Source organism: Callorhinus ursinus, unplaced genomic scaffold, assembly GCF_003265705.2.
Source record: "Callorhinus ursinus isolate GAN/ISIS: 27379988/994484 unplaced genomic scaffold, GSC_fseal_2.0 scaffold45, whole genome shotgun sequence".
In the NCBI taxonomy this organism is placed as follows: domain Eukaryota; kingdom Metazoa; phylum Chordata; class Mammalia; order Carnivora; family Otariidae; genus Callorhinus; species Callorhinus ursinus.
The window spans coordinates 6377690-6404510 of NW_027397107.1; the positions used below are offsets into that span (position 1 = coordinate 6377690).

General features: G+C 40.9%; 1 protein-coding gene across 5 annotated transcripts in view; it reads right to left on the reverse strand.

Moving 5' to 3' along the window:
* FANCI (FA complementation group I) overlaps positions 1 to 26821 on the reverse strand; it is an 83244-nt gene that overhangs the window by 6412 nt on the left and 50011 nt on the right. For all 5 annotated transcript variants that reach the window (XM_025892948.2, XM_025892949.2, XM_025892950.2 and 2 more), the window contains 19 exons: positions 26605 to 26675; positions 25322 to 25436; positions 24136 to 24258; positions 22209 to 22277; positions 16238 to 16339; positions 14904 to 15068; positions 14582 to 14703; positions 13914 to 14075; positions 13141 to 13320; positions 8021 to 8187; positions 7379 to 7455; positions 6317 to 6433; positions 3825 to 3876; positions 2858 to 2985; positions 2694 to 2762; positions 2415 to 2508; positions 1930 to 2117; positions 801 to 854; positions 659 to 718 (listed from right to left, as the gene is read on the reverse strand). In XM_025892948.2, coding sequence (XP_025748733.1) covers positions 659 to 718; positions 801 to 854; positions 1930 to 2117; positions 2415 to 2508; positions 2694 to 2762; positions 2858 to 2985; positions 3825 to 3876; positions 6317 to 6433; positions 7379 to 7455; positions 8021 to 8187; positions 13141 to 13320; positions 13914 to 14075; positions 14582 to 14703; positions 14904 to 15068; positions 16238 to 16339; positions 22209 to 22277; positions 24136 to 24258; positions 25322 to 25436; positions 26605 to 26675 — 2115 coding nt within the window. The remainder of the gene's footprint in view (positions 1 to 658; positions 719 to 800; positions 855 to 1929; positions 2118 to 2414; positions 2509 to 2693; positions 2763 to 2857; positions 2986 to 3824; positions 3877 to 6316; positions 6434 to 7378; positions 7456 to 8020; positions 8188 to 13140; positions 13321 to 13913; positions 14076 to 14581; positions 14704 to 14903; positions 15069 to 16237; positions 16340 to 22208; positions 22278 to 24135; positions 24259 to 25321; positions 25437 to 26604; positions 26676 to 26821) is intronic.

The following is a 26821-nucleotide window of genomic DNA, read 5'->3' on the forward strand; positions in this document are numbered from 1 at the left end:
CCCAGAATGCATGGAAGAGACCCCACATCAAGGAATTATCTGGCTCAAGAGATGTCAGTAATGCAGAGGCCTAAAATCCCTGGTTTAAGTCAACAGTAACAGTCGTCAGGTATGACAAGAACCTGGTGGCGTTTGTGACTCGATGACATTTAAAATTTCCAATCCTCAAAGAGCCCATTACTTAATTAACTTAGGAAGAGAAGAAAAGGGGTCTGGGCACCTGACAAGAACAGCCCAGCTGCCCTCTGCTCCTTGAAAGGGCTGGTGCTCCCACATACACAGCACCATCTGACCTCAGCCCTTTATGTGCTCACTGCTACTCTCCTCACGCCAAAGGATGGTCCATGGCACAGACTTAGAATCACCCAGAAATGAACCAAGTCGTGGCCCCAGCATGTGTGTTCCTTCCCTGCTCCAAATGCAAGCATATCAAACACTTTCTCCAAATTAAGAAAAACTTTCTTCGTATGACTAAAAGATTTCTTTGCTGTAAATACCTCAAGCCTTGGCTTGGTCCCAAGTGGGCACCTTTGGCTTATGGTAAGTAGGGAAGAAACTGCATGGACACTGGGCTCACGGGATCAAGCAGTCCCCTGGGGACACAAGGAGTCCTTTCTTCCTGGAAGATCTATTTTGGTATTGACTCTGAATCACTTACCTGTATGTAAGAAATGAAAGAATAGCAGAGGGGGGTCAGATGAGAACCGGACAGTTTCACCTACAGCAAAAGAGAAGGAAACCAATGTAACTTGAGGAATAGAAGGCTTCCCCCATTCCTAGGAAAGGAATTTTCAACTCACCAACTTCTCCATATTTTTGGGAATTCCTCCGGAGCTCTGACACACCTGGAGATACTAACCAAAGATTCCCAGATTTAGCCCACATCCTCTATCAACGTCCCGACGGGATGGGGGGAAAAGGGAACAAGCCAGCACATTCATGGAGAACCCTAGACACCAGGCTTCCTCTGTCCCCTCCTCAAAGCTCCTGAACCTCCCAGGCAACAGACAATGAAGGGCTTCCGTGTCTGACTTGTTCAGCTTACTGCTTTAAAAGCTCTTCAGGCCGATGGCCCCTACATCTAGAAAACCAATGACTTTCCTGTTTTTCCTTTAAAAAATGCCAGTAAAGAGAAGAGGCTTTCAGTATTTCCAGTAAGGAAGTTTAGGAACCACACTGCACGGCCAGAGCTGCACCTTCTCAGAGATGGCTGCACTGGTGTTTGGGGACACCATCCGGCGGTCTACCATCTTTCTTGGGTTGTCTAGGCCCTTCTAAGTATTTAATACGGATCACTGCTAGAATCAGGACTATGTCACCCAGTGCCTACCACCTTCTGAATGTCTGCTGAGGACCAAAACTATTCCAAGTGCAAGAGAAGAGTTCCTTGTTCACAGATACTAGGGAGCATTAACTCAAACTCAGGGCAGAGTATGCCTTGTATTTAAAAATAATAAACTTTCTCCCACCCATGTACCTGACCTATAAGGCATTTAACGCCTACTTGTTAAAGGAACAAAATAAGGAATAAACAGCTCTTCAGTGCCCAGACTAGTTTGAAATTGTGTAATTTTGTGTGCAATAAGGCATCATATCGAATTCTATAGCTGTAGATTAGATTAAGTCTTAGCATTCGAAGAGGCATTTGCTCTCAATTAGATGCCACATATTCATATGCCAAAAAAAAAAAGGGGGGGACTCTAAAAGCAGATTTAGAATTATGCCACCAAATGCTTCTTTTTTCCTGACCTGTGGAGACACCTGCCACCTACCGACCAAACCAGAATCAAACCACCACCTGCACGCACAGGGGTAGGCAAGAGCTCTGCACAGGGGCACTCCAGTACGGTGAGCTGCTGCCCGGGCCGAGTCTCCAGCTGGCTGGGGCAGTGTGGCAGAAGTGACTCGGGTCATCTCTCAGATACTCACATATCTGACAAGTGCTGTGAGAATGGTGTACATTTTGCAAAGGTCCTTTAACAAGATGTCCACACAGCTGCCCGATGGCAGGGCTGTCTGCACCAGCTCGTGGAAAAAGGTAAGCAGAGTTCCCAGCTGTATGATGATGGCTTTCTCGATGGGCTGATTTGGTATGGTTGCCTGAGAAGAGGCCTCGTCTGAAGGGAAATGAAATTGCACATTCAAACCAACTGACCTTATTTTCTAGTTAAAAATGAAGGAGATTTAGAAATCCACTAGCCGCGATTAAACGGGAAGTCTGTAGGGACAACGAGCATGTAGTTCATCATGCAGAGTCAATCAACAGCCATTGCATCAGAAGCCACACTACCATCTACTTTGTCCATCACACTGGAAATCTGGCTCAAAACGACACAAATCGAGCTGCACATTTACGCAGCCGTCCAATCTGGATTTTGGTGGACTCTCTCCATTCCACCCTGAATGCATCTTACCTGATACAATTTCTTGGCTCACTTGTCCCTTAAGCTTGGTGATCAGCCAGTCCACTTCTTCTAGGACTTTCTCAGCCTGACTGAGAACAAGTAACTGTGAAAGAGAAGAATGCCTGGCATGGTTCCCTGTGCACAGCTGCTGGCTTAACAGAACCACCGTGGCCACTGGCGGGTGGGCTACAGGCCCCAGCACACGAGCCACTACAGTGTGCTCTTCACAGGGAATAAAATGGAAGGAGTGACGAGGCCACTTCCCACGGCTCAGGGGTCCACACTTACACAAACAGTAGGGGCAGCTGTTCTCAAATTCACCAACGCAAAGTGGTCTGTTTTCTCCACCTCTACATCCTGAGGAGGCAGAAACAGGGGATGCAATTGCAGGAAGGCTTGCCCCCGACCCCTCTCCCCACTCAGGGTGTCGCAGTGAAGGCTCGCTGCAGTACCTGGTCTATGTCTCCGAGATGCCCATGGATATCCTGGGACAAGTCACGCAGCAGGATGACAGGACTCTTGTACAAAACATGGAGGCTGAAGAGCAAATTCAACAAGCCCTTGCAAAACGAGGCATCCTCTAAGAGCGGGAAGGAAAGAAAATTAAAAGGTAAGTTCTAACCCGGTCAGTCTTCAGGGGACAGGGGGCCTAACCAGAAATGCAGCTTGCCACGTCCCACGTACGCTATCCCAGCGCTGGACACAGTCCATCCAAGGCAGCTCTCCCACAAAGCTACACTCCTGTCCATAGGCCCAAAGAAGGCAGAAGTTTCCTATTATTCTCCAGTCACTATCGCTGAGGAACTAGCACCCCGATCAAGAAACAGAACGCTACCCACGCCCCAGAAACCCCCTCCTACCTCACTCACCCCAGCAAGGAACCTGCCTCTCCTGACTTCTACCATCGCATCTAGCTGTGTCCGATTTTGAACTTGATCTAAATGGACTCATGCAGGAAGTACTCGTTCTGTGCCTAGCGTTTGTTCAATGGCAGGTTTGTGCAATTCCTGCATGTTGTGTGTCGGTGGTTTGCCGTCCTCACTGCTGCTCAGGGTTCGGCTGCGTGTGCGCCATTGCCACTCCTTCGACCGCCTCCACTGCTGACCGACACAGGGGTTTGTTCCTGCCTCCAGAAACAGTGCTGCTGGGAGAACCCGGCCACCTGTGGGGGCCTGGAGTGGGACTGCCAGGCCGTAACCAGACACCGCTCAACAGTCCTCCCGGGCAGCTCCTGAATTTAGCCCTCTGCTGGTGCTGGACGGGAGGGCCAACCGCTCTGCACGCTTACCAGCCATGGGCGTGGCTCTTTCATTTTGGTCACTCTGGTGACTGTATAATGAGTACCTTTCCTTTTTTAAATGCTATTTGGGAATGATGATTTTACATAAAGTCTAAAAGGAAACAAGAAAGGAAACTTACCCTGGTTATTTTCCTTGCAAATCTTCGATGTCCAGGATAACATCTGCACAAACTGGAGAGCATTAAGATATTAAAGAAACATGCCATGAGACAGATCTAGGTGTCAGACTACACAGACCTTTCCAATTCTCATCACCTGCCAAAGTATGTGCCTGGATCCAAAGTGGTAATCTACTAAAACCAGCATAAAAATAAGTCCAGAATTATAAGAAGAATTACTGATCCTCCTCTCATAATACAGTAACATATGACTCAGTTCTCAGTCTGTGCCCGCATTAAGGACAGAAGGTCCTGGCATCTGGGCTCTTGCCCCCACCCCCAACCCCGAGCTTCCTCTCCCCACTCCCACCACGGTCTAGGGGGTGATGCGTCTTTTCCCTTCCCATGCCACACACTCTCCGCATCGGAGACATCTTTAAGGTCAATCAAATGGAGAGATGCAGGAGAGGAGAGTAAGATCCAGGCCGTAAAGGCGGCAGAATCAGCTTCTAGGAGCCAAAAGGCCAGAGGAGGTTAGAGGGGAGTAGGGAAAAAAAAGGAAAAAGGGGCAAACCACCAGATGGAGTTTCCTCAGGTAAGGAGAGGTGGCTTTAGGTCTTGGGATGGCAGGGTCCTGCGCTGCCAGATACACGCTTAAGCTCGCTGCTTCAGCAGTTCTTTGGAACAGGTTTTCAGCCACAAAGGCACTGAAATGCAGTGTGCTTAAGTGCAAAATGACCAGTAAAAACTCAAATTTTGATCTGTTGGGGTAAAAAATAAATTCAGAGGCTAATTCTGACAGGTCTCTGTGAATGGCTATAAAAAGGTCTCCAGAATACGGTGTTAAATGTAATAAGCAGGATGCAAACAAACTTTTGTGCGAACACGGACAGGGTTGGCAATAAGAATCTACGTTCATATTTGCTTCCGCAGGAAGAAAGGAACTCTTGAAGGATCTATCAGAAACTAAAAAAGGTTATTTACTTATTTGGGGGAAAAGAACTGAACAGGTGGAGGAGGACAGGGACAGGAGGGAGACCATTCACTGCAAATCTTATCATTTCTGGTTTTTAAATCACAGGACTTTATTATCCATCCAAAATTAATTAAAAAAAATTTTATTTTGAAAGAGATTACCTGAAGTTACAGGGATGGGTGGGTAATGAATTTTGAATGAAAATATTTTCCTGTATATATGAGCCTTTCCAAATCCATCTATTTTCCCTCAAACTTCCCCCAGCCCTACTTCCCTGTGGCTGTTTCCTTCCTAATGCTCTGTTCGCTGCAGCGGCAGGAAACAATGAAGCAGAAAGTGAAGCGGGGAGGAGCGGCTTGGCACTAGGATGATGCGGGTAGCTAGCAAGAGGGACTTTCTCTGGGTTCCCAAGAACAAGAACCGGAAGCTCAGGCTCACTTTTCAGCACTCTGACACCACCATGCTCCTGGGCTACAGTCTCCTAAGGACTAGCTCTTCCTGAGGCAAGGGCTCACGTGAGGAGCCGGTCTTGCTCACACATCAGGAAGCAGATGCGGTAGCACAAACCCTAGGCATCAAGGACACTCTTGGTCACCCTATAGGGAAATCACTCCTGAACGGAACAGACCCACAAAATGTGGCCCTTCTCTTCCGTGTGTGTGAATGCTCATGTGGTACACATTTCTCTGGATGTGTGCATACCTACATGCTTATACACACAACCCATCTCACAGAGTTCTTTCTGCTTTGGGACTGTAGTCTCGCTTTCTGACTTCATAACCTTTTGTTGAATTTCTCCCAAACTTCGTACCAGCTAACCTTGCTGAGAAAGTCAAGTGCTCAATGTCAGCTACCTTCATGATAATTAATATACTTTCATATTAGAAAAGAGCAAACACCAAGAGTGAGTAAAAACACAAACTAAGAATGTTGAAGGCACCAAAGATAAACAAGACTTTTTTCTATAGTGCTTTCTGATGACAAGGGTCAGGGCAGTGGCCAAACAAAAAGCAGTATGTTCTTGCCCTCCACAGCTGCACGTAATTACGTCATGGTGGAAGCATCATGTGAGGAAGGGTACATTTTCCAGATCTTCTATTACTTAAAGATAAGATTTAAAGAGGACCTTCAGGTATATACAGTTCATCCTTGAAAACTAGTTAGGGGCGCTGACCCCTGCACAGTCAAAACTCCATGTAGAACTTCTGACTCCCCAGAACTGTAACTACTAATAGCCTACTGCTGACCAGAAGCCTTACCAATCATATCAACAGTTGATTAGCGCTTATTCTGTATGCTATGTGTTATTACATACTGTATTCTTACAATAAGGTTGGCTAGAGAAAAGAAAAGGTTATTGAGAAAATCATAAGGAGAAAATATATTTACAGTACTGTACTGATCACAAAAAATCCATGTATAAGGGGACCCACACAGTTCAAGCCTGTGTTACTCAAGAGTCAACTGTACTTTGAAGATGCAATACTCCTGGCCTTCCGAGGGCTGCCCCGTGGGACTGAAGAAGTGGTGCTTCTACCTGAGGGGAGGACGGCTCCAGCAGCCTGGACAAGTTGGAGAGAACAGTGACTAGCAGGAGGGCTTCTTTGCTGTTAAAGTCTTCCTCTTGGCTGCTAAGTAAGTTCAACAAGGACCTCTGGGAAAGGAAGGTACACACGGAAACGTCAACAGATAATGTTCCTGTCATGGAGAAGAGAATCTAGCCAGCGATTCCTAAGGTGGGGACAGAAAGGATTCCAAGCTATCAAAATTCCAGAGGACAAAATGTGAAAATAAACCTGGATTAAACAAGTAGTTTCCTACCCTGTTCCCGACCACAAATCTGAGTGTTCCTTGAAAACTATGGACTCCTCCTCCTCCAACCCCCTGCCAAATGTACGTTAGGAGTGAACAGTGCACCCAACTTTGGGTGGCTCGTCACCTCCTAAGGCCCCTCCACTGACCTCAGGCGTAGATGGGGCCCCAGCCCCAGAACCGCCCACACATTTTCCCTGTTTCCCTTGCCCCGTTCCTCTCTCACCACCTGAAATACACTCTATTTTCTGTCAGTCTCTTTCCCCACTCAGTGTAAGCTCCCCAAGGGTAGGGATTTTGTTTCTTTTGTTTCCTGCTAGATCCCCAACACCTAGAACAGTCCCTGGCACATAGTAGGAACTCTAAATTTATTCGTCAAAGAAATCCTCTGGGATAGAAGGTCCTGATAGTGTGACAACAACTGGTTAGAAACTAACAGGCTTCACTGTCCAGTCCTCATGCAATCCGACAAAGCCAAACTATATCCCACGCACACGAACCAAAGACGTACACTCCATACCTTAGTGCGCTCCTGGCTGTCTCTTATCAACTCAAACAGTGATTCTTGGAGGCAACAGTGCTACAGGCTGGGGTGGCTCAACACCCATCCTCCCTAGAATCCTTCTGGATGCATTGCCGTCCACCCAGCAGAGCTATGCCCTGTTGCTTGGAGATGACCCCGAAATCCTGTCCCAATGGCTCACCATCCTCCCGCCCCACCGACTGGCTGTGCTGACAGTCCCTCTAGGGCCTCAGGCAAGCAGGGCAGCGTGCCCAGGCTTCCTACCTGAAACTGCCGGATCTGGACCGCTGCTCTGTGACTGACACTGCTGTCCACCTCTTCTCCCTCACTATCTGTGACATCTAGGAAAGGAAAAGAATGTGACCTTTGAAATGGACTGACTCACGATGCTTTTTTGGCCTTTTAATATTAAGCTAAATTTTTAGAAAGCCAAAAGAAGTCTGCGGGCAGATTTAAATGTATTCCTAACATTCTGCAGTTTCTTAGCACTATCTTTCAATTTCTAGTCACTATTTGTGGTCACGTGTAAAAGCCAGTAAATGCCAATTCTAAATCCACTAGATGTCACTCCTTAGCAACATCAGGACTGCTCTCAGGTGTCCTCTGGTAGATTAGCAAATAGAATCAAGAGGTTTGGTTAAGAAAAAGAAACCCAGGGGCGCCTGGGTGGCTCAGTTGGTTAAGCCACTGCCTTCGGCTCGGGTCATGATCCCGGGGTCCCGGGATCGAGCCCCGCATCAGGTTCCCTGCTCAGCGGGAAGCCTGCTTCTCCCTCTCCCACTCCCCCTGCTTGTGTTCCCTCTCTCGCTGTGTCTCTGTCAAATAAATAAATAAAATCTTAAAAAAAAAAAGAAAGAAAGAAAGAGAAACCCAGACAAGCCAATTTATCAAAGCTGAAATGCTCACCCAGAGCCCTGAGAAAGTGGTGAATCTTGGGCTGATAGAACTGTTGCACAGCACTGAATATCTTCTGCAAACCCTCCAAGCACAGCAGTGAGATGTTCTTTCCTCTTTCTTTCTTTCCCAAATCTTCCACTGAAGTAGGAATGGAAGTATATCTCCAAAGTAAGACCCTGAAAAGAAAAGTAATTATTTATTAAAAGATTTTATTTTTAAGTAATCTCTGTACCCAACGTGGGGCTGGAACTCATGACCCCGAGATCCAGAGTCACACACTCTACTGACTGAGCCCGCCGGGCGTCCCAGAAAAGTGATTTTATTAATGTCGGGTTCACGGAGGTTCAATTTTATATGTTGTAAAATTCACACCCTGTACATGTATATTTCAATGAATCTGGACAACCTTGTACAGTTGTATAATCACCCCCACAATCAAGATATTTCTGTCATCCCAAAAGTTCCCTTATGCTGTACTATATTTTCTCCCCCCAATTTTCCGAACAATCACTGATCTGATCCCTCTCCCTATGGTTTTACTATTTACAAAATAGCATATAAAAATGCTAGCATTCGGTATGTAGCCCTTCTGAGTCTAGCTCTGTTAATTTAGCATACGCTTCTGAGATTCACCTATGTTGCTGCATGTATGGGTAGTTTATCCCATTTTATTGCTAAGTAGCATTCCATTGTATAGATGTTACCAGTTTCTCTATTCAATGGATACGGATGTTTGGGTTGTTTCCAAATTCTATTACAGATAAAGTTGCAAATCACAAACCTTCATACGGATATATGCTTTCACTTCTTTTGGGTAAATACCTAAGAGTGAAATGTGTAGATCATATGGTAGGTGTGTGTTTAACTTTTGAATACCAAAATGTTTTCTCAAGTGGTTGTTCCTTTTTACATTCCCATCAACAGTGTATAAGAGTTCAAATTCCTCCACAACCATGACATTTTGGTATTGTCAGTCTTTTTATTATTTTTTAAAGTTTGTGGACTAATTATGTTGCCCATCCTTTTGTGTCCTTATTTGCCATCTATAGGTCTTCTTTGGTCAAGTATCTGTTCTAATATTTTGCCCATTTTTATTTTTTTTTTATTTTTATTTTAATTTTTTTTTAAGATTTTATTTATTTATTCATGAGAGACAGGGGGAGAGAGAGAGAGAGAGAGAGAGAGAGAGAGAGAGGCGGAGGGAGAAGCAGGCTCCCAAGGAGCAGGGAGTCCAATGCGGGACTCAATCCCAGGACCCTGGGATCATGACCTGAGCCGAAGGCAGACGCTTAACCATCTGAGCCACCCAGGCACCCTATTTTGCCCATTTTTAAATTTGGTTGTTTGCTGTTTTAAACTTAATTAAACTTGAGAGTTCTTTATATACTCTGGTTACCAGTCCTTCATCAGCCATGTGCTTTGCAAATATTTCCTCATCTGTGACTTGTCTTTTAATCTCCTTAAGAGATAAAGAGCAGAGTTAAATTTCTTTTTTTTAAATATAGCTTGCGCTTCTGGTGTTCTAAGAAATCTTTACTGAAAACAAGATCACAAAGATTTTTCTGTTTTCCACTAGATGTTTTACAAGTTTTGGTTTTACGTCTTTGACCCATTTGAAGCTAATTTTTTAAGACATGTGGAATGAATAAAGGTTCATTTTTTTAAAAAATGAATGTCCAACTGTTCTAAAACCATTTGTTGAAAGAATTTTCTTTCTCCATTAAATTACCTCAACACCTTTGTCAAAAATCAAATGACCATATTTGTGGGATCTATTTCTGATCTATTCTGCTCCAACAATTCTGCCAATACCACACTATCTTAAATAAAGTACCTTGATATGACTTGATACCAGGTAGTGAGTCCTCTAACTTGGTTCTTTTATTTCAAACCTGTTTTAGTTATTTTAGGTCCTTTACGTTTTCACATAAATTCTAGAATCATCTTGTCAATTACTAAAATAAAGCTCGATAGGATTGTGATTAAAACTGTGTTGCATCTATGGGTCAATCTGCGAAGAATTAACACCGTGACGATACTGAACCTTCGAATCTGTGGACACTGCGTATCTTTACATTTACTTGGGTCTTCTTTGATTGCTCAAATGTTTTAGAGGTTTCATCACATAAATCTTACATGTTAGATTTATCGCCAAGAAGTTCATATTTTGTGATGCTGTTTTGTTTTGTTTTTTTTAAAGATTTTATTTATTTGACAGAGACACAGCAAGAGAGGGAACATAAGCAGGGGGAGAGGGAGAAGCAGGCTTCCCATGGAGCAGGGAGCCTGATGCGGGGCTCGATCCCAGGACCCTAGGATCACCACCTGAGCCGAAGGCAGATGCTTAACGACTGAGCCACCCAGGCGCCCCAAGTGGTTCTGTTTTTAAACTTCAATTTCCAAATGTTCACTGCTAGCATGTAAATAAAAATACAATTTAAAAAATACTGCCTTTGTTTCCTGCAACCTTGCTAAATTGCTTCTTTAATATATCTTTTAAAAGCTTTGAAAAGCTTTTAAAAAATGTCTTTGGAATTTTTTATGTAGACAATTACAATATCCCTGAAGACACTATTATTTCTTCCTTCCCAATCTGGATGCCTTTTATTTCTTTTTCCTGTCTCACTGCACTGGCTATGCCTCCAGTATAATGTTGAATAGCAATGGTGAGAGCACAGGGGGAAAAGCATGCAGTCCATTGAATCAGTAAGTATGGTGCTGACATATTCCCTTTATTGGATTGATAAAGTTCTCTTTTATTCCTAGTGTCCTGAGAGATTTGATCACGGATTTATGTCAAATTTTCTGCACCTATTGAGATGATAGGGTGTTTTCCTTTAGTCTGTTGATATGATGAATTATGACTGATTTATAAATTTTGAGCCAACTTTGCATTCCTGAGAAAATATTCCACATAATTATATCATCCTTCTTACAAACTGTTGGGCTTGTTTGCTAATATTTTTTACATCTATATTCATAAAGGAAGTTGGTCAATAGTTTTATCAGGTCTTTGGGTTTGGCATTACAGTAATGCTGGCGTCATAAAATGAGTCAGGACACGTTCCTTCCTATTCTATTTTCTGGAAGAATTGCATAAATTGGTATTCTTTCTCTCTCTCTCTTTCTTTTTTTTAGTCGGGGGGAGAGGGAGAATCTTAAGCAGGCTACACATTTAGCGCACAGCCTGATGCAGGGCTTGATCCCATGACCCTGAGACCATGACCTGAGCCGAAGAGTCAGATGCTTAACTGACTGAGCCACCCAGGTACAGGTACCCTGTATTATTTCTTCCTTAAATGTTTGGCAAAATTCACCAATTAGACATATAGGTATGGAGTTTTCTTTGAGGGAAAATTTTGAACCACAAATTCAATTTTTTTTTTAAGATTTTAATTTTTTTGGTAAAGATTTTATTTGATGGGGGGGGGAGAGAGCGAGAGAGAGAGAGAGCACACGCACACACAAGCATGGGGAGTGCTAGAGGGAGAAGCAGGCTCCCCGCTGAGCAAGGAGCCCAATGTGGGACTCGATACCAGGACCCTGGAATTATGACCTGAGCCAAAGGCAGATGCTTAACCGACTGAGCCACCCAGGCGTCCTAAAATATTTTGATTTTAAGCAATCTCTACACCCAATATGGGGCTTGAACTTACAAACCCCAAGATCAAGAGTCACATGCTCCACTGACTAGCCAGCCAGGCGCCTCTCAATTTCTTTTAAGCAGGCACAGGATTATTCAGCTTACCTGTTTCTTCCTGAGTTTCAAAAAATTTGTCCATTTAATCCAGTTTATTGGCGTAAAGTTGTTAGCATTCTATTATTATCAATGTTTGCAGTCTGTAGAATTAGTAGTGATTATTGCCTCTTCCTCATATCTGCTATTTGTAATTTGTGTCTTCTCTCTTTTCCTCATCAGTCTGGTTACAATTTATTGCATTTACTGATCTCAAAGAATCAGCTTCTGGTTTCATTCCTTTTTCTCTGTTCTTTTTTCAATGATTCTATTTTGTCTTTATTACTTCCTTCCTTCTATTTACTTTCATTTTAATCTTTTCTTTTCTTAATGTGTAAGCTGAGAGATTTCATATTTTTCTTCTAATATAACCACTGACGGTAACAAATTTCTACCTAAGCACTGCTTTAGCTGAATCATACAAATTTTGAAATGTAGTGTGTTCATTTTCATTCTGTTCAAAGTATTTTCTGATTTCTGACTTCCTCTTTGACTATGAGTTATTTAGAAATGCATTTAATTTCCAAACACACAAGGATAATCCAGTTGTTAAAAAAAAAAAAAAAATTAGGGGCGCCTGGGTGGCTCAGTCGTTAAGCCGCTGCCTTCGGCTCAGGTCATGATCTCAGGGTCCTGGGATCGAGTCCCGCATCGGGCTCCCTGCTCTGTGGGAAGCCTGCTTCTCCCTCTCCCACTCCCCATTTGTGTTCCCTTTCTCATTGTGTCTCTCTCTCTCTCAAATAATAAAATCTTTATTAAAATAAATAAATATTAAAAATTAAAAATATTTTTGTTACCACTTTCTTGTTTTAATTCCGTTGTGTTCAGAGAACATACTGATTTCTATTTTAAAAATGTGTTTAGTTTGTTTTTATGGTCCAAAATATGGTCCATTTTGATGAATACACCATGTGCACATAAAAAATGTGCATTCTGAAACACTGTTAAATATTGTATAAATACCCATTAAGTTAAGCTGGATGACAAGTGTGGCTCAAGTCTTCTATGTCCTTCCTGATAGTCTACCTACCAATTCTCTAGTGATTTCTGAGAGGGGATGAATTGTTTATTTCTCCTTCAGTTCTATCAATTTTTACATCAAGTATTTTGGTGCTTTGTTGTTAGGTGCGTATGCAGTTAAAGTTATGTCTACCAGCTGATGAATTAGTCGTTATGTAATATCGCTCTTTATTCCTGGTAACAGAATAACATTTTCTATCTACCTAACATCCCACATCAAAGCAGGACGAGAAAAAAAGACTCGATATTAATGAGTGCACTTTTACTCTTAAGGCATGCCCAACTTCAAACTGCCTCCCTCCCCACGCCCAGCTTCCCCTCTTGGAGATTCCACAGCAAGTGGAACAGGTTTCTGAGGGTGAGAGTGACTTACCGAGTTATATCACAGAGATTCTGAAAGACCTTCTCTGGGTTTTGGCCATCAGGACCACTCACATGCCCTGTTTCCTTGAGCTGCTGTACCTTCTGCAGAGCTACACTCACTGTGTGGCGCATGAACTCATTGCTGGACCTCAGAACAGAAAGGCTCTCTTCGTGACTCTGGGTACTGTCCCTAGGGAGACAGAGGGGGGGAGAGAGAGAGGAGAGTCCACTACTGCTCCTGGGATCTGGAATTAGATTTTCTGGGGACTGTTTAGAAGAGCAGGACCTAGTAAGCTCTTAACGACAGCCCCCAGGCAGCCCCTGTCACTGCCTCAGCTCCCTTTTACAGCCCTCATTCTCAGTGTGATCTCCTTTTCTCCCCTCCCCAGTCCCTTTACTTTGATAAGATTTAAATGTCAGTCTTAGTTTCCTATGTTTTTTTGTTGCTGTTATTCCTACTTTTTCAATTCAGGTTTTTCTTTCTTCCCTTTTTATCTGTTAATAGTGTTCAAGCTACTTAGGTACATTTTCCTACAATACCTTATTGCAATCCATTCTTTTCTTCAGTAGTCCATTGTTTCTGAGTTTTCTCTATTAATAATTCAAGGTAGTTCTTTAAAGTGCCTACCTAGGACTATCCAGCTTTCATGTCAAGAAACTTACAAACCTCCTGACTTACTTCTTATATATATTAAGAATTGTGAATCCAAACTAGATAATACTAGTGAACCTGTCACTATCTTTACTGCATAGATGTCTTTAAGTGCTCTGTTACAAACTTACCTGAAAAGAGCAGTGAGAAGATCAGACACAAACTTCATGGACCAAAAACTATCCATTTTGTTGGCCATTTTAGTTTTGCCTTTACCAGCTTTTTCGTTAAGGATGTCAGAGAGTTTCTTGTAACACATAAATAAGTTCAGAATCTCCTCAAACTTGTTCTTACTGTATAAAAGGAAAGAGGCCACTAAGGACAAGCATCAGAATACTGTGATTTAACTTTCACACCTAATAATAAGGACATCACAATGTTTCTTTAGGTGTTCTATTTTAAACACATTATAAATGAATGAATTTGCATTAACTTCCAGATCACTCTAATCCATCTATGTTATTTTTTTCTCTCTTATTTATACCAGTCAATGCAGAGCATGAAAGTCTAATACTACCAACCAAACAAAATTTCTCTATTAAAATCAGAACTTCTTGAGTTCAGTGTTTGGGAATCTGTTATAAATGAAAGCCTGCTACCCCTGTGATATATGTTTGGTGCTCTCTGGTAGAAAGAGCACAGTCTGGTCTTAGGCTAGATGTCTACCTAAGAGACAGCGTCACGGCCTGAGGTCTGTCCAGTGCCTAGTGCACTGTTAAAGAAACAAAAAACAAAAAAAAACACAACATAAAATGGGAGTATTCATCAAATTGCAAAGAGAGTCATAGCAATACCTTACCTAAAATTACTTATGGAGAAATTATATTCTATTAGAACCTCACAAATTCCCATCACAAGAGAAGCACAGATATTGTTTTTGATGCCAACACCAGTGCTCTGAGAAAAATCTGCTGATTTATCCTAAAAGACACAAGATAAAAATTAATGAGCTATTGGAGTGCCTGGCTGGCTCAGTCAGTGGAGCGAGCGACTCCTGATCTCAGGGTTGTGAGTCTGAGCCCCACACTGGGTGTAGAGATGACTTAAAAATGAAATCTTTAAAAAATTAATAAGCTATTAAAAACCTACATCATTCAATACAGCTGAGACCTAGCGATTACCAGTTCAAAGTCCTCTAGTTCACTCTTAATCATTCTTCTCGTAATAGACTCCAACATATCCTCTAAGTCTTGGTAGAACTCTTCCTCCTCCTCTTCCTGCTGTAGGGGCATCACTCTATCCTTATACCAGACCAAACAGTGCTGGACACAACACAGCAGATGATCCTGTAGAAGACAACAGTAAACAGTTTTGAGTGTTTAAGGACAACCTATGAGGCTGTTGATAATCAACAAATAATTCTTACCTACAAGGCTAAAATAAGTTATTCATTAGCATCACAAATTAAGTCAACCTGAATTAGCAAAACTGGAAAAAATGAATTGGACCAACAAAGGCATTCTTTCCCGACCTTTCCCCAAAACTGGCTTTGTAAGTACCAGACACCTCAGAATGCAACATCAGAATGTGCTGCTTCTGACTTAGTGGCCACACCACGGAGGTTGTGAAGTTAAATTCTGATTCCTGAGTCCCAAAGGCTGTTTTAAAGATAGGGGCTGGGGGCGCCTGGGTGGCTCAGTTGGTTAAGTGTCTGCCTTGGGCTCAGGTCATGATCCAGGGTTCTGGGATCAAGCCCTACATCGGGCTCCCTGCTCAGCAGGAAGTCTGCCTCTCCCTCAGCTCATGCTAGCTCATATGCTCTCTCTCTGGCAAAAATAAATAAATAAAATCTTAAAAAAAAAAATAAAGAGAGGCTTATGTTGAGGGTATCTATGGGAGACCAACAGAGCACCTCCGTCTCATGGCACAAGAAGGTCCGTTTATGAAGGCAGGATCTGACAACTTCAAGAGCACTTCCCTCCCCTGTCATGAGCTCTAAGTTACTTGGGATGGTGAGGTTTCAGTTTTTATCCTCTTTTTCCTGTCTTTCTGAGGCTAGAGCACAGGAATAGAAAAACAACCTGTCCCAGTTCCCCTGAAGGTTCAAGAATGCCAATTCTAGCTCAGCATAAATCACACGCTCCCCCCAGACCAATAAGGTAGGTTCCCTTAGCAGGTTCGTCTGCTACTGGGTGACCTCTCTTCCCCATTCCAAAGCATATTTTAGTATATTATATAGTCAAAGAGCCATAAACGGGAGACAAAATGCTCCTTGGGGGAGTGATGGATGCCTTGATTTAGTAAAGTGCTGACATGGAGATATCTTACCAACAGATCCACTGTGGTGATGGATCAGAAAAGGAAAGGAGGGAAGATTTAAGAGTAAAGTTTCATTGCGAGTACCAGAAGAGTGTTTTCAGGAAAGTATCTCCTCCCGAAGACTGACTCTATCAACAGGGTTGATGTTTTTACTTAACAGTAAAAATAATGGTTATAGAAGGAATAAAAGACTCACCAGTGGTTCTTGTAAAGAGATCTGATCTCCTTGGGTCAAAATACAGGCTTCTAATTTCAGAGGCGGCAGCACATCAGGTTCTGGCTCATAGAACTGTTTTAACTATATATGATAACAAAAAAAAGATACCACAGCTCATGAATGCTTTTCACTTCTTTAATTGGTCAAACTAATGGCACCTTTAATGTCTGATATCTTCTAAGACGTACTTCCCAAGTGTCCAAAGAAAAACCCAGCAAAATTTGTGTTGCTTGGGCTCGTGCACATCCTTTACCCTTGCTTCAGGCATCATGTTGAGATATTCTTTCTTACTCCATTTCTACTAACTCCCCCAAAACACGTCATACTCTCTCACACACATTCCTAAATTTGCAGAAGGAATCAGCATTTTTAGTATAGCTTGATAGTTAACTATAGGCTCCAGAGTCAGAATGGCTGAGTCTAAGTCCCAGTACGACCACCTATTAATAATTTTGATAAAGGCATCCATGCCTTGGTTCCTCATCTGTGATATGAGATTATTATTACTCTAAACAAATAAGGCTGTATAAGGATTGAATGTGCTAATACATGTAAAGTGCTAAAAAAAAACAAAAACAAAAACAAAAAACCAGACTACTTAAGGGCTCAAGAAACATTAGCTATTATTTTTCTCTTTTTTACCTTTGGAGTCTGCACAAGTTTACTGGTCTACATACTACCCTGAATTGGGAAGCACTGCTCTATGCTTTCATCACAATTTTTTATGCTTGTTAAGTGTGTGAATGTCGATGAGCTGATTATTACAGTTTGAAGGGTACACTATAGTTATCAGGTTATAAATTTTATATGGGATCAGGCTTGAGGCCCAATGGAAAGCTTTTAATAAATAGTATAGTACCTTCCAATAATTTCTACACCTCTCAAATCTTAACTTCAAATGCAGCTTCTTCAGCAGAACTATAACAAAGCAATGGCATACAAAAGTGGGGGAAAAGGGAGAGCAAAAGAACTTCCATTTTTAGCAAAGTGGGAGACAAGGGGTCTAGAGAAACCCTCCTGGTAGAGAACAATTTAAAAAATGTATTAAAAATCTTAAATAGATAGCTAAGATGATGGAAAGTAAGAGAAGTCCTCAGACATCTCATTATATTAGAAAATGTCATAAAGCGTGAATCTAGCATCTACATGAGCAAATGAACTCTGAAACTGGTGTTCATTCTGCCAGCACCTGCCAATTCTGGAGGCCAGGAACTATAGTTGTAGGGCTCATGGACCTGAAGACAAAGCTTCTAGGGCCCTCATGGGGTGAAGGCTGAATCGGAGAACCTCACACAAAGCTGGAATTCTCAAAAGGAGATATCCCTTATGGAAAAACAAAACAAAACAAAAAATAAATCTTCCGTATGGAAAAGGCAAAAAGCCTCCCCTGGGAATTTCTAACCATAAGCTAATCTCCAAATGTAGTTTGGGCTAGAATTCACACCACTTGTGTGGTCTGAAGAATCAAAAGCCAAAAATTTAAAGTTTAAAGAAACATAGTACATAGCTTCCAAGCAAGGGAAGAGAAGGAAGAAGAGAAATAACTAATTTCAAATTTCATACGAACTAGAAAAAGAGGGAACATTTCCCAATCATTTTAACTCATGTTAACAATCATTTAGCTCATATTAAAACAAGAAGTTCAGTATGAGAAATAAAAATTACAGGCCATTCTCTTATAAACATATGTAAAAATTCTAAATGAAATATTAAGTTGAATCCAATAATGTACAAAAAAGGTAATATATCGTAATCAATTTGAGTTTATCTTGGGAGGGCAACGTTGGTTTAGAAGATCAAATAATACAATTCACCACAGTGACACATTAAAGGAGAAAAATCATATGATCATTTCAATAGATACAAAAATCCATTTGCTAATATTTAAGACACATTCAAGAGTAAAACAACAGATCTGAGATGGCAATAGAAAGAATAAGTAAACTTGAAGATAGATAATGAGAAAATATCAAATATGAAGGGTAAAAAATATTGAAGAAAAATGAATCAAATCTCAAAGATCTGTGGAACAAAATCAGGCATTCCAATATATATATATAACTGAAGTCCCAGAATGAAAGGAGAGGGGGCAGAAAAAATATTTGATGTGATAATGAGTGAACATTTCTTCAATTTGATGAAAAGCATCAACTTATAGATCCCATGAAACTTAATGAACTCAAATAGAAACACACACACAAAAAAATCACATGTAAACATAAGTCAAACTCTTAAAAGCCTGAGACAAGGAGAAAAATCTTCAAAGGAGTAAGAGAAAAATGACATAGAAAATACAGAAACCAAAGACACAATAATTGGTTCACTCAGGAATCAGCTCCTTGAGAAACAATGGAAACCAGAAGACACTGGAATGATATACTCAAAGTACCGAAAGAAGAAACTGTCAACTACGAATTCTATTTCCAGTGAAACTGTGCTTCAAAAATGAAGGCAAAATGATGTATCTTTATATAGTTGAAAAATGAGAAGTCAGCAGACCTGCACAACAGAAATAATAAACAAAAGTTCCTCAGGCTGAACAGAAGTTATTGAAGATGGTAAACCTGAATCCACATGAAGAGCTTTGGCAATGGTAAAAAGTTGGTATGTATAAAAGATTGTGTCTGTACACTTTGTTTTTTCTTAATTTCTAAAGAAGACATACATATAACTGTTTAAAACAAAATATAACGCCATCTTGCTGGGATTTTAACATAGATAGATGTAACATGTATGACAATACCATAAAGGCAGGAGGACGGATCAAAGTTCCTATATTTTACTGGAAGTATGTCAGTATTAACCTAAATATATAGTAATAAATTAAAGGCACACACTGTAACCTCCAGAGCAAAATTAAAAATACAACAAAAGGGGGAAAAATAAATAAATAAAAATGAATTAAAATACAACAAAAGGGGCACCTGGGTAGCTCAGTGCGTTGAGCGTCTGACTCCTGGTTTCGGCTCAGGTCATGATCTCATGTGTTGTGGGTGGAGCCCCATGTTGGGCTCCGTGCTCAGCAGGGAGTCTGCTTGAAGATGCTCTCCCTCTGCCCCTCCCCCAACTTGCTTTCTCATGCACGTGCTCTCTCTAAAGTAAATAAATCTTTAAAAAAAATTAAAAAATATTTAAAATATAGGTAAAAAGCCAGTAAAAAAAATTAAATAGCAAAATAGTAGACCTAAATCCAAACATAACGATAATTACATTAAATGTGAACTGACTAGACATTCCCATCTAAAGGAGGGGTGTCATATTGGATTAAAAATGCAAGATCCCTGCTTTCACTTCTTTTGGGTATATACCCAAAGGGGAAATGCTGGATCAAATGGTAATTGTGCTTAATTTTTTTTTAAAGGACTGCCATACTTTTTTCCACAGCAGCTGTACCATTTTACCTTACCACCATTAATGCACAAGGGTTCCAATTTCTGTATATACATACCACCATTTTTCACTTTGATAGCAGGCATCCTAATGGGTATGAAGTGGTATCTCACTGTGGGTGTGATTTGCTTTTTCCTAATGACTAGTAATGTTGAGCATCTTTTCATGTGTTTATTGGCTATTTGTGTATATACATATTTTGGATGAATGTCTATTCAAGTCCTTTGCCCATTTTTTAATTGGGTTGTTTTTGTTGTTGTTGATTTGTAGGAATTCTTTGTATATCCTAGGTATTAGTCCCTTATTGGATATATGATTTATAAGTATTTTCTCCCACTCGGTGGATTGCCTTTTCACTCTGTAAATAGTGTTCTCTGACTGTACAAAAGTTTTTAATTTTGGTGAGGACAATTTATCTTTTTCTTTTGTTACCTGTTCTTCTGGTCAATGTCCAAGAAGTCATTAACAAATCCAATGTCATGAAGCCTTTCCCTTATATTTTAGGAGGTTTATAATTTTAGCTCTTAATGTTTTAGTCTTTGATCCATACTGTGTTAATTTTTGTATACCGTGTAAGGTAAGAATCCAAATTCATTTTCGGAATGTGAACATCCAGTTTTCACAACATCATTTAACATCATTTGCTGAAAAGATTCCCCTTGTTTTTATTTATTTATTTACTTAGCTACTTACTTATTCATTCATTCAGTTGAGAGAGAGCGAGCACGAGCAGGAGGAGGGGCAGAGGGAGAGGGAGAAGCAGACTCACCGCTGAGCAGGGAGTCTGACATGGGGCTCGATCCCAGGACCTGGAGATCACAAACTGAGCCGAAGGCAGACACTTAACCATCTGAGCCACCCAGGTGCCCCAAGATTCTCCTTGTTTTTAATCTAGTGCTTTTTACGTGAGGATTTTCATCCTTGGGCTCTTGAGCCAGGAAGACCTGAGTTCAAATCCCAGCTCTGCCACTTCCTACCTATGTGATCTTGGACAAATTACTTAACCTTTCAGAATCTAAAATGGAGATAATTTCTATTTCACAGGGTTTTGTAGGATCAAATGAGATCACCCACCTTATAGTACCTCATACACACTTGGCCCTCTCTATAATACAGTATGGTATTGTTGTTATTATTAGTACATAATTGCATCCTGAACTCTTGTTAGGGAAGTTACCAAGAAGATGTGACCACCAGTTTACCCATGAGCTGGACCTGGGGGATCAGAAGTCCTCATCCTCCCCTCCCCTGTCCTTGGAATGTGGGTTCTGCTTGCCTTCCTGCTCCCAGAGGCTGCTCCAAGGCCATAGCCTTGAGATGGTGATGATGCTGAGAATATCTACACAGTATATGTGACTAAGCTCAGTTAAGGCCTCTATTTAACCTTCTATGGATGTGGCAGGTGACTGCACAGGGATGCACTGGTCTTGCTGCTGCCCAAGACAAGCCTGACATATAAGTTCCTTTTGCTTTTTAAAGCTGCTACCTACCAACTTGGAGTAGCCTGCCTCTTTTGCTGGTCCCTCCCTGCCCTCTGAGTATAAGGTCCGGTTTCAGATTATACCCGGGAAGCTCTGTGAGGGTTACAAACCAACAAACTCTCAATATATAAAAAGATTCAAATACCATATAATAAAATATTATTGAGCCATAAAAGGGAATGAAGTACTGATAGATGCAACAACATAAACCGTGAAAACATTAAGTGAAAGACATCAGTCACAAAAGATCACATATTGTATGATTCCATTTATATGAAATGTCCACAATAAGCAAATCTATAAAGACAGAAAGCAGATTAGTGGTTGCTTAGGGTTAGGTGGCTGGGAAAAGGATGAGAAAATTACGGGGTGGTAGCTAAATGGTGTGAGGCTTTTTTCTGAGGCGATGAAATGTTCTAAAATTGATTGTGTTGATGGTTGCACAATTTTATGAATACTAAAAACCAATGAGTCGTATACTTTAAATGGGTGAATTGTATAGTATGTAAATTATTTCTCAATAAAGTAATTAAAAAAAAGATTCAAATAATGTTTAATGAATAAATGTTCAGGGTAAAAGGTCTTATTTATGCCAAATATTCTCCAGCTGAATTCTTCTCCTTGTGATCATCCTATGAAAAATTTCTTAATTTAAAAAATCTTTTTTTTAACTGAAAAGTACAGAAAATAACCAAGAGACACCCATGGATCTGTAACCCAGATTTAACATGCCCATATTTTGCTACATTTGCTTCAGATCTCTCTTTTCTTCTAGAAGTAAAACAAACAGACACAGCTGCTGATAGCCCTTATACAAATGGTTCTTTAAAATGTCCTTCTGACTTAGGGTGCACACCATTAACTGGGAGGATAACCGTTCAGATGATGGCAATACGGCGGACAGATAAGTGGTAATTAAAATAAAACATCAGGACATCATCACATACCCAGACATGTTCACAATGTACCAGGGTACTATTTGGGAATTATTTTATATTTTTAAGTTTGGGAAATGTCAATCATCTCTCCATGCCTTCTTATCTGTTCTGTATAGCCATAAAATAAAAAACATGTATTACCTGTGAAAGTAGAGTCTGCATGATTGAATTAGCCAGCTGAGAGTTCCTTCGAAGGACATCGTAGAAACCCTAAGAGGAAACAAATAGTAAGCTCTTTAACAGATATACTAGTGATTTGAACAATCATAACTTTGAAACAATACTCTTTCTTTACCCTATTCTCAATTCTTTGAAAAAGATTGAGACCATATTTGCAGAAGGAGAAACTGATTCAGGAAGTTTAGATTATTTGCCTAAAAAGAGCTAAAAAGAGATCTCTGATCACTAAGAACTGGATTAATAAACTGACCATAACTGTTATAATTTTTAAACAACAGGTCACTTCAGGCTTTGGAGTACTTTGCTCTTTTACAGTCAAGAATGTCCCAAGCTTCATTCTTTTTCTCTCATCCCTCATTAAGTCTTCTCTTCCAGGACTTTATGTCCACTTAGTTTCCAGGGCTTCAAAAGTGTCTCCTAGCCCTAAGCACCTTAATGTAAATGACTGTGATATTTCTTCCCATCCCAAATTTCCCAATCATAGTTTAAACCTACTTAAATTAAAGGACGCCTGGGTGGCTCAGTCGGTTAAGCATCTGACTCTTGACTTTGGCTCAGGTCATGATCTCAGGGTCGTGAGATCGAGCCCCATGTCAAGCTCTGTGCTGGGCATGAACCTGCTTAAGATCCTCTCTCCCTCTGCCCCCCTGCCAACCTATTTAAATTAAAATCCTGGGGAGAACTTTCTTTTTGGAACCAGGAAAAGAGACTGTACAGTTCATCTTTGAGAAAAAGCAAATGAGAATTGACCCCCTAAAATAATCTGTTAAAGAAAAGACACAAAGGAAAATTAGCCCTAATTTTTTATAAATGTATAATGATAAAAGATACTTATGGTCTTGGCACAAAAATCTACAGATGTAATCAAGGAAGAGCATATGAACAGAAACAGACTTAGTACACATAAAGAAGGCAATAATGTCTGGACAACTGGTTAACCTGGAGAAAAGTTAACTCCTTATATAGTATAGAAAGACAAATTTCAGGGTGCCTGGGTGGCTCAGTTGGTTAAGCGACTGCCTTCGGCTCAGGTCATGATCCTGGAGTCCCAGGATCGAGTCCTGCATCGGGCTCCCTGCTCAGCAGGGAGTCTGCTTCTCCCTCTGACCCTCCCCCCTTTCATGCTCTCTCTCTATCTCATTCTCTCTCCCAAATAAATAAATAAATAAATCTTAAAAAAAAAAAAAGACAAATTTCAGATGGACTAAGCAGCTAAACATAAAAAACAACATCATAAAAAACTAGAAGACAATATTAGTGAATATTCATTGGAAGGCTATGGACTCTTCACACATAAAAATAGCATATCTTAAAGGAAAGATCAAAAAAGAACCAAAAATTGGTATTTTTGTAGGTCTGAAAGTATCATCATCACCACCACCACCACCAAGCAAATGGCAATCTGGCATACACTTGCAATGAATATGACCAAAAATGTTAATATCAATATATAAGAGTTTTTACAAACTGATGATGTAACATCTTCAATGAATAAATGAACTCCAATATCCTAACAGATTAGTCTATGATCCATATCAAGTTAATTTTTAAAATTTGGAGCTAGATAAGGGCAGAGATTCTTTTTTGCACATGGATGACTACAGAAAAGAGTCAACATAGTAGGTCTGAGACTGTTATCCTCAGTAAAGGCTGCTTACAAGATTGACCCCTGGTGGGGTGGCTGGGAATCTGGCTAGGAAAGTCTCCTACACCGATACAAAGCATTCCCTAAATGATAGGTTTATTGTGCGTAAACTGTACAGTGTGATTTATGCTTAATATCTTGATTTTCTTCTGGGTGTTTGGAATTGTGGCTAACCATCACAAACTACCAATCCTAACTGCCTCAAATAAGAGTGAACTATACATTCCTTCCATTCTGACTTACCTCGTAAAGCATGAGTCGAACATCAGCCTGCTGGCCTAAGCATCTCCTCAAACTGTCCATGATCTCAAGGCAAAAAGTTTCGTTGGCAACAGAACTGTAATGGCTGTGAACATCCACATGGACCTGAAAGGAGGAGAGGCCAGTTGTTATGCATTTTACCAAATTAATTTTCATAAAGGAGGTAAAATGAACCTATGTTCTTGGTCAGAAGCTTTGACTTAGCTTTCCTCACATGCCAAAACCCAGGACTGAGGCTGACATTACAATCGTCACGAGGCTATAAGTGCCACTCTTATTCTGGTTTAGAGTAACAATTTTCAAGCATTTTAACATTAACTCTTGTCCATCCCTTAAGGTCTTCCTTGACAAAGTCAGCTGCTTAGGAAGACACACAGATGATTTCATGCCTCTAGAACCCAGGAGTCATAACATACTTGGTTTTACTTAAAGGGCCTAAAGTGCTTCCTTTAAATGTCTTCAGTAGCTAGCAGAATCTAGCTCTTTTTGCTTCCACAAAATCCTGAGAGGTTTAGAGGTGGGTAATTTTTAGTTTAGAAATGGACAAGACAAAGAATAGCCCTTGTTTGATTTATATAATAAATCCAGCAACTGTAGACCAAGACTCCTAATCATTACTACAGGCCTGTCCTCGAGGTAGGTCATACAGAGCCGTTGAATCCCCGCTCTACCTGTTGCTGCTCGTATCACTCTGGGCAAGCTATTTAACCTTCCTGGGCCTTAGTCTTCTCATACGTAAGATGGGGATGCTGATAACAATGAACTGATACCCCGTGCTCCTAATATTTACTCTGTGCCATATGTTATAAACAGAAGTTTTGTATAATTACACTAGAGCAATAAAGGATTCCTGATAAAACTGTCATATTAACTTGTTATTTACAAGTCATATAGTATGTAATTTAAGTTATAAAAACAATTTTATTGCTCCAAAGTCTGGATTACCAAAAAATTGTGAAAAGTTTTATTTTCTCAGATTACCAGGCTTGATAAAAGTTCATGTGCAAAGTAAATAAACTATTAAAAATGGGGATAATAATAGCATCTAGACTCAGACTCTCAGTCTCAGGATCACTGGTATAACCTGAACAGGAGGAGAAAAGCACAGCTTGCCCATCATCAACTCCGGCACTGATACACGCCGTGGTGCCGTGTGCGCACCGCTTACCTGGCTGACGCCGAGGGGCTGACTGCACTGAGAGGACGACAAGCTGCCCAGAACCTTAAAGTTCTTCAGGAGCAGCAAAAAGCCAGCAACCGCAGATTTTCGGGCACCAAGCTGGCTAGCTCGGGAATAGACAGAGAAGTAGTTAACAAACAGTACTAAGTTCACAGGGATAGGCTTCTGGGTCAGAAAAGTCCAGTTAGCTCTATACAGAGAAGGAATAAGCCAGGAAGCACAGAGCGAAATAAAATGAATTTAAATACTCAAAATAAAGCATCAGCTGTTCCTGGCAGTTAGTGGTAGAGGAATTCAAACGTTTCACTGTCTACTCAACCTCATGGCACTATCTATACTTTCTTCTATGTGGGGAGTGAGAACAGGAGTACTGAGAAGCTCTCCAACGGGCCAAATGTCTGAAGGAGTACTTCCCTTCCTCACAGAGGAGTCTAGTGCTTGGTGCTTTGTAAACCCTCCATTCAGAAAAATGATACACTCATCTCACTGAGGCTCTAATTCAAGGAGAGCTACAACATACAAACCTTGGCCTAGCAGACATGCTCCTGGGTAAGCAATAACAAAAAACTGTCAATTCTAGAAGAGGGATAATTACTAGTTGTTCCCCTGGATATCCACGAATGCACTATAAAAAAAAACCAATGTGATATTGAGCAACTCATATTTAAAGTACCAAATGCTTTCTACCCATTACTGGTCTCATAATACTTTTTAGGAGGTAATATCATCATCTCTAGCTTATAGACTAAGAAATAAAGGAAGAGAGGTCAGGAGGCATTGGCTAAGCCAAAAAAAATCCCTCAGACTGCTTAACAGTTTATGTGGTCTACAGTCACCAGACCACAATTCCGATCGATGTTCACTAGAGTTAAGTTTCCTGAATATTTTAATTAAGGTGTTTTCCTCTTCGAACTGTTGCCAACTGGCACTGAACCTTGTCCTGAAGATTATTCCAGGGGTGTCAGCAGTGTACCTGAGATCACACGCTCGAGTTCTAGCCCCACCAACCTCCGTTTGACTTTTGGAAAGTCTCTAAGCCAGAGTTTCCTGATTTGTATGGTGAAAACTGTAATAATTCTGTCTTTATATGGTTAATCTGAAGACGGAATGAGAGAAGGAAAGCTGCACAAGGCCTTGCTTGATGGAAGCTGTTCTGCTGGGTCAGACATCTGCATGACCACTGTGAACAGACTATACGAGGAGACGCCAGAGAGGACAGTGAGTAGTGTCAGAAGGCATTACTTGCTAGGGTCTCACGGGATGCTCCATACCTGGCAAACATGGCTTTCCGAAGGACAAGTATCAAGGAGTCTCTCACTGACATGCTGACTTTGAGAAGGGGCTGAAAGACAAAGAATAAGTGGGTAAAACAAAGAAACAAACAAAAAAACCCAAATTTATTAGCCTTAGCTCATTTCTACCCAATACTGTTACAATTAGGCTTATAGAGGGAAATCTGGTTCTGTTTTTAAATACATGTTTCAATAT